This window comes from Notechis scutatus, chromosome Z (assembly GCF_049901735.1).
Source record: "Notechis scutatus isolate UNSWTSFEM ecotype Mainland chromosome Z, rNotScu1.2, whole genome shotgun sequence".
Classification (NCBI taxonomy): Eukaryota; Metazoa; Chordata; class Lepidosauria; order Squamata; family Elapidae; genus Notechis; species Notechis scutatus.
The window spans coordinates 70,544,221-70,563,545 of NC_142025.1; the positions used below are offsets into that span (position 1 = coordinate 70,544,221).

The 19,325-nt window shown below is 40.9% G+C and overlaps 1 protein-coding gene across 4 annotated transcripts in view; it reads right to left on the reverse strand.

Annotated features, from left to right (window-relative positions):
- GLI3 (GLI family zinc finger 3) overlaps positions 1-19,325 on the reverse strand; it is a 438,979-nt gene that overhangs the window by 66,507 nt on the left and 353,147 nt on the right. For all 4 annotated transcript variants that reach the window (XM_087946735.1, XM_087946734.1, XM_087946736.1 and 1 more), the window contains 2 exons: positions 18,087-18,200; positions 16,519-16,659 (listed from right to left, as the gene is read on the reverse strand). In XM_087946735.1, coding sequence (XP_087802861.1) covers positions 16,519-16,659; positions 18,087-18,200 — 255 coding nt within the window. The remainder of the gene's footprint in view (positions 1-16,518; positions 16,660-18,086; positions 18,201-19,325) is intronic.

Below are 19,325 nucleotides of genomic sequence, written 5' to 3' on the forward strand. Positions count from 1 at the left end.
GGAGAGGCTTGGAAAGGTCGGACTTACATTCTAGAAGACTAGATGATAGATATTCCATGAGACCTAGTCTATTAGAAAGACCAGACAGGGAGTATGGGGCATATTGGGAAGGACAAACACAAGGGAGGTGGGGGCCCCCTCCCTTAGCAGCCACTTTTGATGGCAATGCCAATAAAGTAGCGGTATTTTTGGGTCAAGTTTTGAATCATTTTGATTTATATGGCCAGTGTTACCATTCAAATTGGTCTATGGTAGTTGCCGTGACCGGAATACTAACAGGAGAAGCTTATGAATGGGCAGCTGATTTATATAGCCATAGGGCAGAAGAATTGGGAGATATAGGGTGATTTTTAGATGCATTGAGGACCCAGTTTGAAGACACGACAGCAGATATACGGGCAGAAGAAGACCTGTTGGCCATAAAACAAAAAGGGAGGACGGCTCAATAATATGTGAATGACTTTCGACGAGTAAGTGGTAAACTCCCCATACTGCCGGAAAGTTGTCAATACATCTCTTCAAAGAAGGGATGGACCCTAAATTAAATCAAGCTTATCTTTATAGGGGGCCTCATACCACACTAACTGATTGGTATAGGGTGGCAATAGAACTAGATGACGGACTACATCGTTTGAGGGCAAGGTTTGAAGGATTAGTACAACCGCGTAAAACTATGGGCTCAGTGATAAAGCCTCAACCCAAATTAATCCCAATGCAAAGTGGAAGGGGAACATTGAAGTGTTTTCGATGTAACAGACTGGGACATCGAGCCATGGAATGTCCTATACCACCCCTGACAGTGGCCAAAGATCCCAGAGCTGGTGCGGATTCGACTAGAACCAAAACTGGTAGACAAGAATGGCATGATCATGACAAAGCGAGAGGAATAACAGTCCATCTGCCAGACATTCAAACTGCAGAAGACAGATCGAACATGCCATCTACTACAGCGGGTGAAAATGAAAAGCGAGGTACCTGATGACCCAATGGTGAGTAAGCCTATTCATCCTTTTATTATACCTGTTTGGTTATGGCATATACGAACTGATCAGGGAATCAAGGTGGGGGCATTAATAGATTCCGGGTGCACAAGGTGTTTGATAACTAAAGCGGTTATAAGTTAAATGTAAGGGTTATTAAATTGGGTGTCCCTATTAAGTTTGAACAGGTGAATGGGTCTATGCTGGGTGGAGTTCCAGCAACCCATAAAATATATCAAAATGGTAATGGGTGAATACTGGGAGGAATCAATAGACCCACCCCGATCCTACCCAATTGAGTATGAAGATTTGGCAGAAGTGTTTAAGAAAGATGGCACTGATTGTTTACCACCCCATCGGGCTACGGATTGTGGTATAGAATTGATTCCAGGAGCACCATTACCCAAACCATGAATATATTCAACGTCTAAAAAAGAATTAGAAGAAATGGGAAAGTACATTGAAAAAAATTTAAAAAGGGGATTTATAACCCCAGGTAGATCTCATATGGCAGCGCCTGTGTTGTTCCAGGAAAAAAAAAGATGGTGGATTACGTCTATGTGTTGACTATCGAGGTTTAAATGCCATTTGCATAGAGCCATTGTATCCATTAATGAAAGATTTGCTAGCTGCTTTAGCAAAAGGACGAATATTCACTAAACTTGACTTACGAGAGACTTATTGTAGAGTAAGAATTCGGCAAGGAGATGAATGGAAAACAATGTTTAATTGTCCCCTCAGTAGTTATCATTATAACATAATGCCATTTGGATTGCAAGGAGCTCCAGCCATCTTCATGCAACTGATAAATGAGGTGTTACATGAACATTTGTATAGAGGTGTTTTAGTTTACTTAGATGACATTTTAATTTACTCTAATTCTGAACAAGAACACATTCAACTAGTGAGACAAGTACTCAAAAAAACTACTGGACACTCATCTTTATGTGAAATTATCAAAATGTGAATTTCACACTAAACAACTGGACTATCTAGGCTATTGTATTTCCAAACAAGGAATTAAAATGGACCCCAAGAAAGTAGAAACTGTGTTAAAATGGCATGCTCCGAGGACAAGGAAAAATTGCAAAGCTTCTTGGGGTTTGCAAACTTTTATAGACAGTTTATACCATGTTTTGCCGATATCGCTATGCCATTAACAGATTTATTATGAACCAAATTTATTGGTGTTAAAAATCCAAAACCAAGTACAGTTTTACCATGGACAAACAAATGCCAAATAGCGTTTTATAACCTAAAAATTCTGTTTGCACAAGAGCCAGAATTGAAACACCCGGATGCAAACCTACCATTCATCATCCAGGCGGATGCCAGTTATGTAGCTGTGGGAGCTGTATTGGTACAAAAGAATGTAGAGGGTAAATTACAACCATGTGCGTATACTTCTCGGAAGTTTAGTCCAGCTGAACGCAATTGGGCAATTTGGGAGAAGGAAGCATTTGCAGTTCGTTGGTCATTACTCACCTGGAGACATCTGTTAGAGGGAAGTTCACAGCCGTTTGAGGTGTGGACTGATCATAAAAACCTAGAAGCACTACAAAATCCATGTTGGTTGTCATCAAAGCAAGTTCCCTGGGCATTATTTTTTAAAAGATTCAACTTTAAGTTGAAATATGTTCCATCAGGGAAAATCTTTATGGCGGAAGCTTTATCACGACTTCCTCAATATAATAGTATACGTGAAAGTATAGTTCAACCACTCATACCAATGATTGATCGAGTTGAATTATTACGAACAACCATACTTGCAACTGATTTACCTACAATCTTAAAGGAAGATCACTGGCTAACAAACAATAAAAATCAGGTAGAGATGAAAGATGGTATCGCATGGAGAGGAGTTAAGATATATGTGCCGAACGTTTGAAGATCAATAGTGTTAAAACGTCATGATGTTCGACAAGCGGGACATTACGGGTTTCTAAAAACACTACAGTTAGCAAAACGACAATTTTGGTGGCCAGGTATGAAATCGAATATAGAAAATTATGTAAAATCCTATCCTATTTGTGTAATCAATAAAGTAAAACTTGGAAAACCAGCAGGTTTACTACAACCTGTGTCTGAACCAATGAAACCCTGGCAAGACATTGGTATGGATTTCATAGTCGATTTGCCAGATAATCACGGATATACGGTTATATGGACTGTTATTGATCTATTCTCCAAACAGGCGCATTTCATTCCATGTAAAAGAATATCATCCACTAGAAAATTGGCAGACTTGTTTATACAACATATATACCGGTTACATGGAGTGCCTCGGAAAATTATATCGGATAGGGGAGTACAGTTCACATCAAAATTCTGGTGAGAGTTTATACATCTGATTGGATCTACACAAGGATTAAGTACAGCTTATCATCCAGCTACTAATGGAGCTGCTAAAAGAGCTAATGCCACTATTGAACAGTACCTCCATTGTTATGTCAATTATCAACAAAGTAATTGGGTAGACCTACTACCATATGCTGAGATAGCGTATAACAATACTACACATAGCAGCACTGGATATTCCCCTTTCCAAATAGTGAGTGGTATGGAATTTGTACCTATATGAGAATGGCCTCATAAAGGAAAAAAACAAGAATCAGAAACTGCTACTACATGGGCAAATAATATAAAAAAACAATAGGACTCTGTCCAACTTGCATTGAAAAAAGCACAGGAAGCATATAAAGCTCAGGCAGATAAGAAATGATCCACGCAAATACAATATAACATTGGAGACTGGATATATTTATCAACTAAATACATACAACTAGGCCTGGCCAGTAAAAAACTAGGACCAAAATATATAGGACTATTCCCGGTAGTACGAATTATTAATCCAGTTACTGTAGGTCTTCGACTTCCTTCACGTTTTAAAAGAGTTCACCCTGTATTTCATATCAGTCTCCTGAAACCAGCTTATATGACCAGACAAGAACCTAGGGTAAAATCCTCAGGACCCATTATGGATGATCATTACAAAATTGATGAAATACTTGATTCCCGTTGTTGACGTGGACAGTTACAATAGCTAGTTCAGTGGACAGGTTTTTCACTAGCAGATGCATCATGGATATCACATACTGATGTGTCCACATCCCGTTTATGATGAAATTCCATACAAAGTACTCCACGAAAGCGGGTGGGAGGAATGAAATCAAATGTATATGTGATAATAATGTTAGTCTGTTACAGAAAGAACCATGGTATAGGGGGCTTCAAAGGTCCTGCCGACCAGTTCCGTGATGGGAAGCCCGACATGTTAACCTGGAAAAGATGGGGTCCATTGCTCCTGTTGTTGCCAAACTTGCTAGATGTCCGTGAAACTGACATCCCATTACAGGCAGGAACTGGTGGGGGTTTTTGCTACTCCTTTACAGAGTGGCTTGGCACAGCATGATGGAACAAAACAGCTGATGAAGAATGGTATCGGAGTTTTGTTTGTTTTTTGATTTTTAAGCCGATCAGAATTTCGTCTTGTTGTTGCTGTGTGTTTGCACAATAGATGACTATGAAATGGAATGAGGGGGAAAGTAATTGGATATGTAGGATGGAATGTGGCGGGCGTGATTAGCATCGGTAAGTTAGCTGCATTTAGCATTGCGGGGTGGAGGTGAGCAGGATTAATGGGAAGGGCGGATGTTAGTTAGTAGAAAGGGGTGGAACTGGTTAATAAAAAGCTCTGAGAGGCAGATGCTCTCAGCACTGGCTTAATTCGGATTCACAGATTGTTGCTGGGTTGGAAGAAACAGATTATAATAAATACATCCTTTCTCAACAAACTGTGAGTAAAGTAGTTTATTGTTGAAATTTCTACAAATTCCAACGGAAGCTAACAACTATGTGATTAGTAATAGCAATAGCACTTAGACTTATATACTGCTTCACAGTGCTTTACAGCCCTCTCTAAGCAGTTTACAGAGTCAGCATATTGCCCCCAACAATCTGGGTCCTCATTTTACCTACTACAGAAGGATGGAAGGCTGAGTCAACCTTGAGCCTGGTGGGATTTGAACTGCCAAAATCCAATCAGCTGGCAGTCAGCAGAAGTAGTCTGCAGTACTGCACTCTAACCACTGCGCCACCAAGGCTCATTATTTATTACATAAATAATAAACAGAGGATTCAAGAGTATTTAAAACTGCATACTTCATTTTGAGTAATATTTCCCCTGAAGCAAATTGCTGGAACCTACAGGGTTAATGTTGATTTGACACATGCTTTTTTCTTTAGGCTTGTATAATACATTTAAAAATTTGTGCTGCATTTCAGATTTGAAAGCAAGAAGCAGTTTATCCATTGTGTCTTTTCCCAGAATTGTCCTACTGCTTTAAGGAGTAGAGTAATAATACTATTCTCAACAAAATATGGAGTCATATAGTAAAGAAACTCTTTTTTTTAAACTGTCATCGTCTTTGAGTTTACATGGCCAAATAAATGAATACAGAATTCTTAGAAATAACTATATAGTTTCTGTAATGGCCTTGAATTTGATTCTATAGTTGTACATTCCTTTTATTTACTCATTTACTCTAAATCTGAGTAAAGCTTTTCAAATATTTATAGTTCTTAAAAGAGTACTAGAAATATTTTCACTGGACAATTTATCATAAAAGGAGCTAAGTTGCACGATACAAGCAGCACTGTGGTTTTGTCAATTTACTTCACACGGTTTGCTAAAGATTTTTAACACGAATCTTTAAAATCTACACAAGAAAGTGAAATTCAGAATTTCTGAAAATACTATCTATTAATATATCCAATACAATAAACATTAATAGAAATTCTTATACTCCTTTTTTCACTTTAGTTTTTTAATATTTTTTCAGCTGTCACTTTGAAATAAGAAATTAACAGATAGTCAAGTTGCTGCAATTTTGAGCTAATGTTGGAAAAACTAACAACACAATTTTACTCTTCTGAGAGCCCACTGATATTGGAATAAATAACTTTTTAAAATTACAGATGGTAAATTAGTAGCATCGTAAATCCTGGGACCCCTGCTTTGTTGAGTATTAAATTTGTCACATTAGACTATTTTTTAAAAATGTAAATATTTTACCTACATTATTTCAATTTCAAAGTCATTTGATTTTACAGTGATTTTGGGTGACTTACAATTAAAAAGTTAAAAAGGAAACAATTTATAGCACAGAAGAAGAAGAGTACAGCTGAAGGGAAGACAGAACAAAAAACAGAACAATCCACCAATCCACTGCCACCCCAACCAAAGTTTACTAATATCTTGCGGAAAATCAAAAGGATGGGAGCAGTACAGATCTCTGATGATAATGATGATGATATGTCATCAAATCTTTCTTAGTACTTAGCAACCGCATAGCTAAATTTTCTCTATGATGATTTGCCTCTTAATTTGATTCTTCAGCTCTTCCAATGATGTACTCACCATTGCTATAACTGACTCATTCATTTTGCTACTGATAATCTTCTTCCCTTCTACCTTTCCCAGCATTAGAGTCTTTCCAGAGATAGCTTTTCATATAATGCATCCAAAGTAGGATAATTTGAGCCTGGACATTTGTGTCTTGAGTGCAAACTCTGGGTTGATTTATATCATGATCCATTTGTTTGTTTTGTGGCCTGTCCATGGTATTCTCAGGAGTCTTCTCAAACACCAATGTTCAGAAGCATTGATATTCTTCCTATCCCGTTTCTTCAAAGTTCAATATGAAGAAAGCCCTAGGGGGGGAAAAGCCCTGTCGCTCGGGAGGACCTGTCACAAAAAGAATGGTATAGAGACTCACAGGGAGAGGTCCTGGGGTGGAGCAACATAAGCCAAGTCCAGAACAGGATGGTGAAGCAGCAAGCAGGAAGCAACATGTGAATGCCAAAGATGCAGAGAGTGATTGCTGGTGTTTAGGAGCAGCTACAGAGGAGCAGGGAACTCTGGCCCTTCATAATCAACTGGAAAGCAGAGGCTCGTAGTGCTTGCTTAGACTCACTCTGTGCTGAAATTCTGTGCTGGAATAAAGGGATTGTGACTCTGATGGATGTGTGGCATCCTACTTCCTTCAGAGCTCGGAACCATGACAGTAAGCAAGCATTCCAAACTCATCCACTTTTGCTTTTCTATGGGTCAGGGGAGCATCATGGTAATGGCTAAAGGGGCAGAGAAAGAGGCAGATCCTGGAGTGGTGGTGGAAAACATCCATGCCAGAGCAGGATGTGGGAGATGCTCAGCTGGACGTGTGCCCCAGGGAGCATGAGGGGCAAGCCAATGTGCAGATGGCCCAGGAAGAGTCTGCAGTGGGAGCAGGGCAGGCGTTAGTGGCCGCAGGAGAATGGTGGCGCAGCTCATCATCAGCTGCCGGAAGTGGGGCCCCACTACCAACCCCAAGCTTTTCTGGTGCTCATTTGACATGGTGGCCGAATGGAGGCTGATGGACAGTGATGAAATGGGGATTGGAGCTACTCACCTGCTCCAGGAAGTAAGATGATGGAGCAGCTACAGGAGTGGTTTGAAGAGGCCATGTGATAAAATAAAAAAGTAACAGGAGACCAGGAATGATAAAGAGCTGTTTTATTTAGCATTCCAAAGGCCAGGACCCCTTCTCCCTCAAATGAGAGAGATTGGAGACCCCTCCCATAGGCATGGAGATTTTTATACACTTCCTCATACAAGATTCTATTAACATCATCTTATCCTGTTTCCTACTTATTGCGCAATTTTCCAGTAATCACACCCATTCACTTATCTAATTTCCAGATAACTCCATATCTTATGGAGTATTCTCTCTCCTGTTTGGCAGATTGTCTATTCTAAGATACTGGTAATAACACCAGCATTTCTAAAAGTTAGCATACAATAACACATTAAACAGTGTGTACTGCCAGGTCTGTGACCTGCCAGCAATTTGACATGTTCCAGGGTACAAAACAATCTTGTTTTTGTGATTAATAAACTATTTATATAATCATTACTTAATATTCCAATAATATTCTAGTAATATTGTCATAGGTCATTGATAGGATAAATATGGCGTTACTTACGTTTTCTTATTTTCACAGGTATAATCCTTAATATGTAATTTTACATATCACAATTCTCCCTTTCCTATTTCATCATCTTAGACCTGTGAATTATCACTTATCTCTCTTAACATAAGTCAAACTTCCGGTTGGCTTAACCTCTTCCCTTCCATGTTCCTTTTCTCTGGTTTGGTTACCTTACAACATTTAACATACTTACATACAGGCATACACTGAATACAGATACATGAAATAAAACCAATTATAACAATAATAATTATACAAATGAATACATATTTCAACCAGGTAAAATCTGGCAACCAATCCATACCATATTCTCTTAAATGTGCTTTTACTTTGTGCGGACAATTTCTAGCAAAATGCCCCTCCTTTCCACAAGCAAAACACTTTTTGCTTCCTCCATTCATCTTATTCACTTTGTTCCAGGGAGTATATCCTCTATCTTGTCCAGGGCGTTTCCACCTATCCCCAGTAGATGGCGCTCCAACCTTTCTACCTCTACCAACTCCCTCCATTTTATTCTCAGGCTTAGTAACCGCCTTGAACACTGACATCATCATTTGGCTTTTCCGTCTGTTCTTAGCATCATCTCTATTAGCATAACCTTTTGAGTTTCTTTTAACAAAATTGTTATTTCTGTATTAGCCCAGTCTTCTATCTTCTGGAATTTTTCCTGAATATCAGGGCCATGCCTTCATTACAAACTATACTTTCATCAAAGAATCATATGCTGGTGTCTCAGGAGAAAGACCAGAATATTTATTTAAACATTCCTTTATTCTATTTAAAAACTCAGCCAGTGTCTCGTCCTTCAGCTGTCCTACTTCAAAAGCCTTAACTAAGTTCTTTCCTTGTGGTACTGCAGTTTTAACACCTTGGCAATCTGGCAGGTGAGGTCAGCCAAATGATTTTGGTCCTGTCTACCCAGTTCTGTTTAACTAGTCCCAAGCTCTGCCTGGATGAGGGCTATAGCCAGTCCCAAGAGCCCCAGCAAGTAAGGGAAGCAGTGCAGGGGTCCTCCCTGGTGGAGCCAAAAAGCCAAACAGGAGCAGTTCCAGAAGAAACCACAAGGTTGGCGGACAGTCAGTCCCCGTAGCTAAGACCACGGCCACTCAGGCAAGCAGCAGGCAAGACCTAGGGGTCCTAATCAGAGTCCTGGGTAGCCTATGGGGTTTTGACAACCCCACCCTCTGGCCTTAGAGCCACCACTTTTGAAAACCACCTTTGATGGGAATCCTGACAGATTAACTCTGTTCCTGAGCCAGGTGTCCAGCCAGATGGACCACCAAGTCCATTTTTAACCCACCCAATGGGCCACGGTCGAAGTGGTGATGGCAGCATTCGAGGGAGAGGCCATTGATGGGTGGCAGACCTCCACAGTGAGCATGCCCAAGAGTTGGGGATGCCAGCCTGTTCCTGGAGACACTGCAGGACCACTTTGAAAATGTGACCAGAGCTCAGAGGGCTGAAGGGGAAAGGGCCCAACATTGGGAGATGATCTGCTTTATCATTGTACCTAAGATGACCAAGCTGGTGATCCTGGGTTTGGCTTGGTTGGACAAATGAGGTCCCATGACTTGGTGGGAGGATGATACTGGAAGATGAGAATTGGCATTGGGCCCTGACCCCTTCATCACGAATAGACCCGGAGGGAAGGGCGACTTCCAACTGTGTGGAGTACACAAGGATCCAGGCTGCAGGAAACCCCTCCTTTCCCCAAGTATATGAGGACCTGGCCAATGTGGTCAGCGAGGGGGAATGCAATGTCCTGCTTCATCACCCCACTGATCACCCCATTGAGATCCTCCCAGGGGTGAAAATATGTAAGCCCAAAATGTACTAGATGACAGCCCGAGAGATAGAGGAGCTGCAATGTTACATTGACAAAAACCTGGCTAGGGGTTCATCCAGTATGCCTGATCCTGGATTGCAGCTCCCATATTGTTAAAGGAGAATCTCTCCCCCTCAAGAAGGATCCGTTAGCCCACTTGGCTAGAGGAAAAGTCTTTACTAAGCTTGACCTGTGGGAGACATACTACAGGATCAGAATTAAAGGGGGAGATGAATGGAAAACTGCATTCAGCTGTCTACTGGGAGTTATCAGTCTAGGGGGATGCCATTCGGATTACAGGGGGTTCCTGCTGTGTTCATGCAGCTCATTAACGAGGTGTTGCATAACAAGGTGTTGTATAAGGGGGTGCTCATGTATCTAGATGACATTCTCATCTATACCAAGACGATGGACCAGCACATACACTTGATGCAGCAGGTCTTACAAAAACTGTTGGCAGCGAACCTGTAGAATTCCACCAGACCCATCTGGACTACCTGGGGTATCACATGTCCAGCACTGGGGTGGATATAGATCTGATGAGGCTACAGGCTGTCCTGGAGTGGCAGGTGCCCAAGATGCACAAGCAACTGCATGGTTTCTTAGGTTTCGCTAATTTTTATAGACAGTTCATCCCCTTGTTTGCTAGAATAGCCCTGCCAATAACTGATGTTTTGAAAACCAAGCATTCAGAAACCAAGCCCCGACCTAACCAGCTTCTCCAATGGATGATGGAATGCAGTAGGCCTTCGAAACTCTAAAGGCCTTGTTCGCCAAGAAGCCAGTCCTCAAACACTTGGATCAAGAGCAACCCTTTGTGATTTAGGCTAATGACAGCGATATGACAATGGGGGCTGTTCTTATCCAAACCAATGAATGCGGCGAATCACAACCTTGCACCTATACCTCCCAGCAGCTCTCTGACACTGAAAGATGGTGGGCAATTTGGGAGAAAGAGGCCTTTCCAGTCCATTGTGCACTGATGATATGGTGACACTTTATGGACGGGAGCAAAATGCCTTTCGAGGTTAAAAACCTCAAGGCCCTTCAGACCCCGCAAAGACTGTCACCCAAACAAGTTTGGTGGGCACAATACTTCAAATGTTTTTTGTTCATCCTGAAGTATATTCCTGGGGGTAGGAATTTCCTGGCAGATGCCCTTTCGCAGATGCCTCAGTACAACAGCAGTCAAGAGGAGGTGGTCCATGCCATCATTCCTCCTCCTCAAAAGGCTGTTCAGGTTACTACTGTACCAGCCAGGAACCGGCACAACTGTCAGGAGAAAGTGCAGATAAGCTGACTGGCTCCCAGAAGGCAGATTTGCTGACTGACCCCTGATTCCTGGAGCACCAACAACTGTTGACCCAGAGGGAGAGATTGGCATGGAAAGGCAACAAGTTGTACATATCCCGCAAACTGAGGATGCAAGTGCTGCATAGGTGCCATGACGTTAGAGAGGCCGGACACTTTGGGTTCCTAAAAAAACTACACCTGGTCACAGATGATGTGGCCACACCATCTGGTGGCCACAGATGAAAAAGGACATAGAAAGCTACATCAAGAGCTGTCCAATCTGCGCCACCATGAAAAAGTGACCAGGGAAACCTTCTGGGTTCCTTTAACCCATGGTTGACCCAACTCAGCCCTGGAAGGATATAGCCATGGACTTTATCGTGGAGCTCCCAGAGAGCAACAGGAATAAAGTTATATGGACAGTCACTGATTTATTTTTGAAGCAAGTCCATTTCATAGTGTGCCTAGGCCTGCCATTGGCACATAAACAGGTGAAGCTGTTCCTCACTCACATCTACTGCCTCCATTGCATTCTGTGGAGGATTATATCATATTTACAGCCAAGTTCTGGAGGGAATTTATCTGAATAATTGGGTATTCCCAGGGCCTTAGCCTGGCTTTCTATCTGAATACCAATGGGGCGGTGGAACGAACCAATGCTATGGTAGAGCAGTATTTAAGATGCTACATCAACTACCAGCAAACCAACTGAACAGAACTGCTGCCATTTGTAGAAGTGGCATACAACAATGTTGTGCATAGCAGTACAGGCCTTCAGGGTAGTAAATGGGGTGAAATTTGTCCTGATTCCTGAATATCCTCAAGAGGCTACCTTATCCATTATCTTGGCTGAGTGGATTGCAAGTGGACCTTGCAAGGGGTGTGGGGTGAAGTGAAAACATCATTAAGGAAAGCGGCTGAAACCTAGAAAATCCAGGACAACAAGAAACAAGCCCTGCAAAAGCCCTTCCAAGTGGAGGAGAAAGTGTATCTCTCCACCAAATATCTGAAGTTGAGGGTGCCCTGTCGAAAACTAAGACCAAAATTCCTGGGCTCCTTTCCCATAATGAGAGTAATTAATCTGGTTACGGTAGAGTTGAAGCTCCCTCTTCTATTGGGAAAGATACATCTGGTTTTCCACAGTAGCTTGCTAAAACCCATGGAAATGCCAGATGTCTGGCCCATACCGTGGCCTGAGCCCGGACCCATCGCAGTGGGGAGGGGGGAAGACTCTATAAATTATAAGTAGACCAGATTTTGGATTCCCACTTGCAGAAGGGCAAACCGCAATATTTGGTCCAGTGGAAGGGATACCCATTGTCAGAGGCCTCTTGGTTGTGGAGTAGGGATGTAAGATCCGTGTGCTTGATTGCTAGGTTTCACTGAGAGCATCCCCCAAAACCAAGAATGAATACAGAAGAAGAACTCTGACCACTTGCTCACTAATCCTTGCATGTGCTTGTTTGCTGTTTTATAGATTCATCCCCCTGATAGAGAGGAGTTTCCTGTCAACCTCCAAAACAGCGACAGTCGAAAATTCCTGTGCACTGTCTTGGGGTTGCCACAGATGGGTGAGGGAAAGCCCTAGGGCTGTGATGACGAACTTATGGCACGCAGAGCCATTTGTGCGGGCACACATGCCCCAGCCAAACTTACCTGCACTGCACATGCGTGCGCCTCCCAGCTGATTTTCAGTATTTCCGGAAATACCGGAAGTGATGAAATGGACCCATTTTTCGGCCTCCAAAGGCTGCAGAGGCTTCCCTCGAGCCTTTGGGAGGCTGAAAAAGGCCTCAAATGGGCTGAAAAGCAGCTGGGAGGCATGTGCATGCACAGTGCAGGTAAGGGGTGGTGGGGGGGGATCGCACATGCATGTGGCATGGGAGGGCCCGTGCACATTGCCTTCTGGATGCTGGCGCACGCGCAATTTTCGGCACAGGAGCCCAAAAAGGTTAGCCACACTGCCCTAGGGGGCAAAAAAAACCTGTCACTTGGGAGGGCCTGTCACAAAAGGAATGGTAGAAGGACTCATGGGGAGAGGTTGCATGGTAGAACAACAGAGGCCGAGTCCAGCACAGGATGGCGGAGCAGCAAGCAGGAAGCAACACGTGAATGCTGAAGATGCAGAGAGTGATTGCTGGCAATCAGGAGCAGCTGGAGAGGGGCAGGGAGCTCTGGCCCTTCATAATCAGCTGGAAGGTGGAGACTCATAAACTCACTCTGTGTTGAGATTCTGTGCTGGGATAAAGGGATTGTGATTCTAGTGGATGTGTGGCATCCTACTTTCTTGGCCTCAGAGCTCAAAATCATGACAAATCAACTTAATTAGACCCATGAAAATTGGATACCTAAACAAAGGAGGAAACTTAAGTAAGTTGACAAATAATGAATAACATAGGGCAACTGTGTGAAAGCTGCAATTAGGGTATAGCCAATGTAGATGGTCTGCTGAATAAAAAGATCCGTGAGCCAACATACTTGTTAATAAGCAGTTAACATGATGAGGCAGATATTTAAAGTTTAATTTAAGACTGCTTGTAAATAATAATCTAAAACTTATAGTACTAGATACAGAGATTCAAATTAGTCTGGGGATGTAAGAAATCAACTACAGCACACGTGTCTTTATATGGAAGCATATCTATTATGTAGTGCAGTAATAAGTAAACTATCATAGCTCTATCATCTGTAAAGGCTGAATCTAGTACTCTTTGGATTATAACAGCAATTGAGGTTGCCTATCACTAAGTGATATGGTTGTACAATATAGTGTTGGTTTATGCTATATTCCCAAGATGCATAGTTGCTAAGTGGAAAGAGAAAAGAAACCCAGTCAGGAGTGAGGGGATGATTGGAGGTTTGGAGAGAAAAATAGTGAGAAAAATAGTGCAGGCTGCATATGAGTCAAGGTGGCTGGGAGGGCTAGCAAGGTCTCACAGGAGGCTAGGAAAAATCTAGGGAGTGCCAGCATAGGCTGCACACAAGCTGTGGGAGGGTTGGGGAGCTTCTGGGAAGTGATTCAGGCCACATGTGAAATATGGAAAGTCAGGGATGGCCTCTGGAGGCTGTACATGGGTGGGGGAGTAAAGAAAAAGCAGGAGCAATTTACTTGAGTGATTTGCAACCTTCCCAGCAGGTTTCCCCAGTGACTTTGGAAAGCTGGAACGAATGTTACAAATAATGTTTATGTGACCATGGCTACCTGTGATGTTGCAATCACAGACTTGAGCACACAAATACACAGATTTTAATCGAATGATCATGGGATTTCTGCAATGGCCAGAACTTCAGGAACTAGTCCATTTTTCTAACCCCATTGTAACTTTCAACAATTTCTAAAAGAATGGACAATAGCCAAGGACTATCAAGAACAAGCATGCAGGAAATTTGTGTAGCTCTACAAACTATTGACGGAATTCAAAATAAAATAAAAAACAATTCCAACCACGTTAGAACTGAGAGCAACATGGCATGTTCAAGAATTGCAGACCCAAAGCAGTCCAAACGCAATATGAAATATGTATATTTTAAATGGTATTACAAGAAGGACATGGAAAAAAGGAAATAAGTAAAACTGATTGTTCTGACCAAGGCTTCCTGAGACCGTAATTAAGCAAACGCTTAGTCCAAATAACTCTTTTTTTAGTTCAATGCTGGGAATTATGTTCATTCCCAGCCCGTAATGAGTCCCAAACAGTCTCTCGAGATAAGCACCCACCTTTATCTCCTTTAAATTGCTGCCAGCAACTAAATTGTCAAATTAATTGTAAAAAGCCAAACAAATACACAGTCTACTCAGAGCTTCAAGGTTTAATCCGAACAGAGTGAACAATATTGCTTTCTGCAAAGGTTCCTGTCCCTTTGCACTTCCTTTATATCTTATGGGAGCAGCAATCACCTCCAAGCCTTACTCCTGAGTCATCCGTTTTGTCTTAACTGCTCTTGCCTTCTGGCAGCTCTGCGCATACATGCACACATGCAATGGGAACAGGCTCCCCTTGTTTCTCTACCTCGCTGCTGTCAGATTCTGGAAGCTCTGGAGTCAGCACATAACTCCCAGATGGCCCTGGCCCCATCTCTGTATTGGACGCAGGACCCTTGTCTGAGTCCTTCCCAGACTCCCGGACTGGCCTTTGTTCTTTCCCACTGCTGCCTTCTCCAGAGGCTGCTGGTGGATCACAACACTGATGTCCAATTGATGCCATTGCCTAGTAAACTATTTCTGACACTGAAAGAATCATTGTGCATGAAAAAATACTTGTGTAATCTTATGAAAAGATAAATCTTAAACATATCACTTCCATCCATCAATTGTTTCCTTCATGGTATAGAAGAGAGGAGGAATCATCTGATGTCCTAATTTCCACTTAAATTTTGCTACTTTTGTATATACAAAGGAGTTAAAGCTGGAAAAAAACAAATATCTCATTTGGGATTTTTTCTGTTAATTACCTACAGTAATGAACTTTCAGTGGTTCTGGAAAAAGTGCATTTTGATAGATTTTGACAATGCAGATTTTTGACATTAAATCCTTTGCCCTTTTTATTTCCTGTATATGGTTCATTTCTTTCAGCTTTTTCATGACTTGCAGGTTTGTCATAACTTTATCCCCTTTTTTTCAATTAATCATTTTATATTTACTAATGTTTAATAAATACCTATCAAGCTACAGTGTTTGCTACATGAACTGAGTGGCATATTCATTCGTTCTGATTTGGATATAGAGACTGACTGGGAGTATACTGAGTGCAAACCAAAACATCATAATTTTCCAATCATGTATTCATCTTTTATCATTCAAAATTACTATAGGTACTTACTATCTATGGAAACCATTTTGAAGTTACATGCTGTACTTTCTCCCCAGAGATGGAATGTTATGGAATGCCCCCAAAACAATATATTTTAATTTTCCAAATTAATTTATTTCGCCTTGTTAAAATAATAAAAGTTTGATATATTAAGTGCATCAAATATCCTAGAGTTGTAGGGGAAAAATCTCCATCTCTTGTTTCTATTGTTGCAGGCCAATTTGAAGAGACTAGAGGCAACAAGCTTGGCAAAAAAGTTAATAACAACTCATGCCCAGCTTATTCGTTTTCAATAACTATCAAAGTCTATGATTCAAAATAGTATTTTATGGCTTACAGGATCAGAGCCATTACACTCTCTATTGAAGACTTTATTGAATTTTACACTAAGCTTTAGCTGACTGAACAGGTCAAACAGTATAGCTTGGAGTTTTGCTTTATTCACAGAAATCCATAAGCTGCCTCTAGTCAGCAATGTGATTTGCAAAGAAACTTGACTCAGCAAAGGGTCAGAGAGCCTGACCCTTTAGAAAAGGTCAGATAGTTTTCAAAGCCGGCTCCTGAATGCCATTAACTTACATGCACTAGTTGCTCCTGCATGTCAAACTCTCGTGAACAGCCTTCCCAATGGCAGTTCGTCTCATAGACCACTTCAGGTTCTTGCTTGCTTTCATCTTTCTCCCCTTCCTCCTTTACTGAGGTCATTTCTTCCGGTGGTTCCTGTCAGGGCCACGGAAGTGAGGAAGCAGATGAACAAACAAACACTTAGGTCTTAACTTATTCAATGTTTCTAGTATTATTGTAAAATAACCAAGCTGTTATTGGGACTTAAAAAAAGAAAAAGGTACATTTTAAAATACTTGTCTATAATCCTTAATCTTTCTTCCAAACCATGTGAAATTTCTCAACTTTGAAAAAAATAAAATAAAAATTAGAAAGTTTGTTACAGATTTGTCTTCTTGTTCAGGTTAAGACTTCTTTGATAAAGTTTTAAAGCTTTGCTAACAGGACTGTAAAACAGCAATACATTTAGATCCATCTGTTGTTATACAAAAGAAACTGTTTTAAATATAAAACAGTATTGGCTATGCGGCATGATATGAAGAAACTGTTCAGAAAAGGAGTCCAGCTCCTTAGCCACAGCTTTTAAGTTATCTTTGTGCAATCTGTCCTCAGCAACTGTTCATGATATCTCAATTGATCAATTTTATTACCACTGGAACTGCTATTTAAAGCAAATGTTAATGTCTCAGAATAAAAATGATAATTTCATGAAGTGATTCAGTGGTGGGATTCAATTTTTTTTACTACCGGTTCTGTGGGTGTGGCTTGGTGTGCATGGCATTGCTTGGTGGGCATGGCAGAGGAAGGTTACTGCAAAATCCTATTCCCTCCCCACCCCACCCCCATTAACCTACTTTCCAGCTCCGTTCTCCTGTGCAGGGCAACAAAAGAAGACCCGAACAATCAGCTGGGATTTGGGAGGCAGAGAATAGATGGGGGGCAGGGCCAGTCAGAGGTGGGATTGGCCAGTTCTCCGAACTACTCAAAATTTCCGCTGCCGGTTCTCCAGAACTGGTCAGAACCTGCTGAATACCACCTCTGAAGTGATTCCTAAACAACACCTATGCAGAGGTAGATTTATGAACAAATTCATGACCACAGAAATTCATGACCATTGCTTTCTAGAACCTTGTTTTCTGTCTTTTTACGGGAGGGGGAGGCGGGAGGGGCAACATATATGCAAACAAGGAGGTGCAAAGAAGGAGGAATATCATGTTTGTGGACATGGGCTTGGTTTTTCAGATGTTATGGAGAGAAACTGAGGATGCAATTTAAAAAAAAAATTTCAGGACATACATTATCCTTTTTAGGTATTTCAAGCTTCAATCTAATGAAAGATTGCTCCCCTCATTTTCAGCAATGATACTATTAAAATTTGGTAGGAGTCAACAGCAACTTGGGGTTTTGAGACAGCCTTTACAGGACTCAGTTTTTCCAAACAACCAATAACTGCCACTGTTAAATGTTATGCAAAAACTAGTAGTATTAGTAGATAGAGAGTATTCGCTTTGGCAAAGATTACTCACAAAAACAATTAAGGCAAAATGTGCCCTCTTCCTACAACTGATAAAAGCATAATTTACCTGCATGCTTCCAGCTCCTGGGCTGGGGAGGTCATCGTCTGGTTTTATCTTGGAACGCTTGTTATGCATTGGGTCCCCTGTGCTGCTCACTGCAGACTCACTTGTGGGCTTACTCTGAAGTACATATTTATATCCAAAAGATATAAGTAGACTTTGAATTAAAATACAATACATCTAGAATATTTAAAGAAACTTTACCGAAGTTCACAAAATTCAGATTTCTATGATTGTGATAATGTTCTTGATTTATCTTCCATTTTCAAAATTATAATTTCCCAGTAATGCTTTTACTTAGACAGAAAACATCCTGATTGAATGTTATATAATAATTTCTATAATTTCTTTATATAAATTATTATATAAGAAAATAAACCCTCATGTCTGAAACTTTTCTGAACTCAGTGACAAACCAGCTCAACACAAGAAAAAAGGATAAACTGTTTATCTAAGATGTTTATTACTTTATTACTGTAGACCATGTATATCTGCCTGGATGATATTTTACATGTTTTATTATTTACTTTTTTAAAAATGAAATAAACTCTTTCTCCTTGCCTTTTACCTGAAGGACACATTTTGCTATCTTCTACTAGAAACAGATAGACATACATTTCCTTAAACAAAGACTGAGCAGAGTTAGTTTATTCAGTATATGTTTTGGATTATATTATTATAGTTTTAAAGTCGCTTAGTTTAGGATGGTCATGAACTGCAATGAATTAACATAGGATCATTGAATGAAATGGGCTGAAGACAGCAGAATCTTACAAATTTGCCTAACACAGCTTTATCCTTCCAGAGAGGATGGAATATCATGTCCATTAATTTGGGAATTATTATATTGACACACACTATGTTTTTTCAAATTGTCTGCTTCTTTTCTACTTAACATAGGCTCTTGAAATTTTCAAATTGTACTCTTGGAAATTTGAGAATTCCCTAGCTTAGTATTCTGTGTAGCATGAAGTATAAAAGGAAAAGAGAAATTGCTGTCTCTTAACACTTAGAAAGTCTTCGTGGGCGTCTTTGGTCCTAATCTTTGATTCAACATTCAGAGAGATTTTTACCTTTTACGTTCATCAGTGGGGTATAAATTGTGTCCCTTTGCTGTTCAAATGTCCTTTGCCTGAACATTCTGAAACTGTAAGTTCCTATATACTGAATCTGGAAGTTATTGAAATATTTATAAGGGATGGAAAACACTCCATCAATTCAAAAGCATGATATACTCTAGGTAAT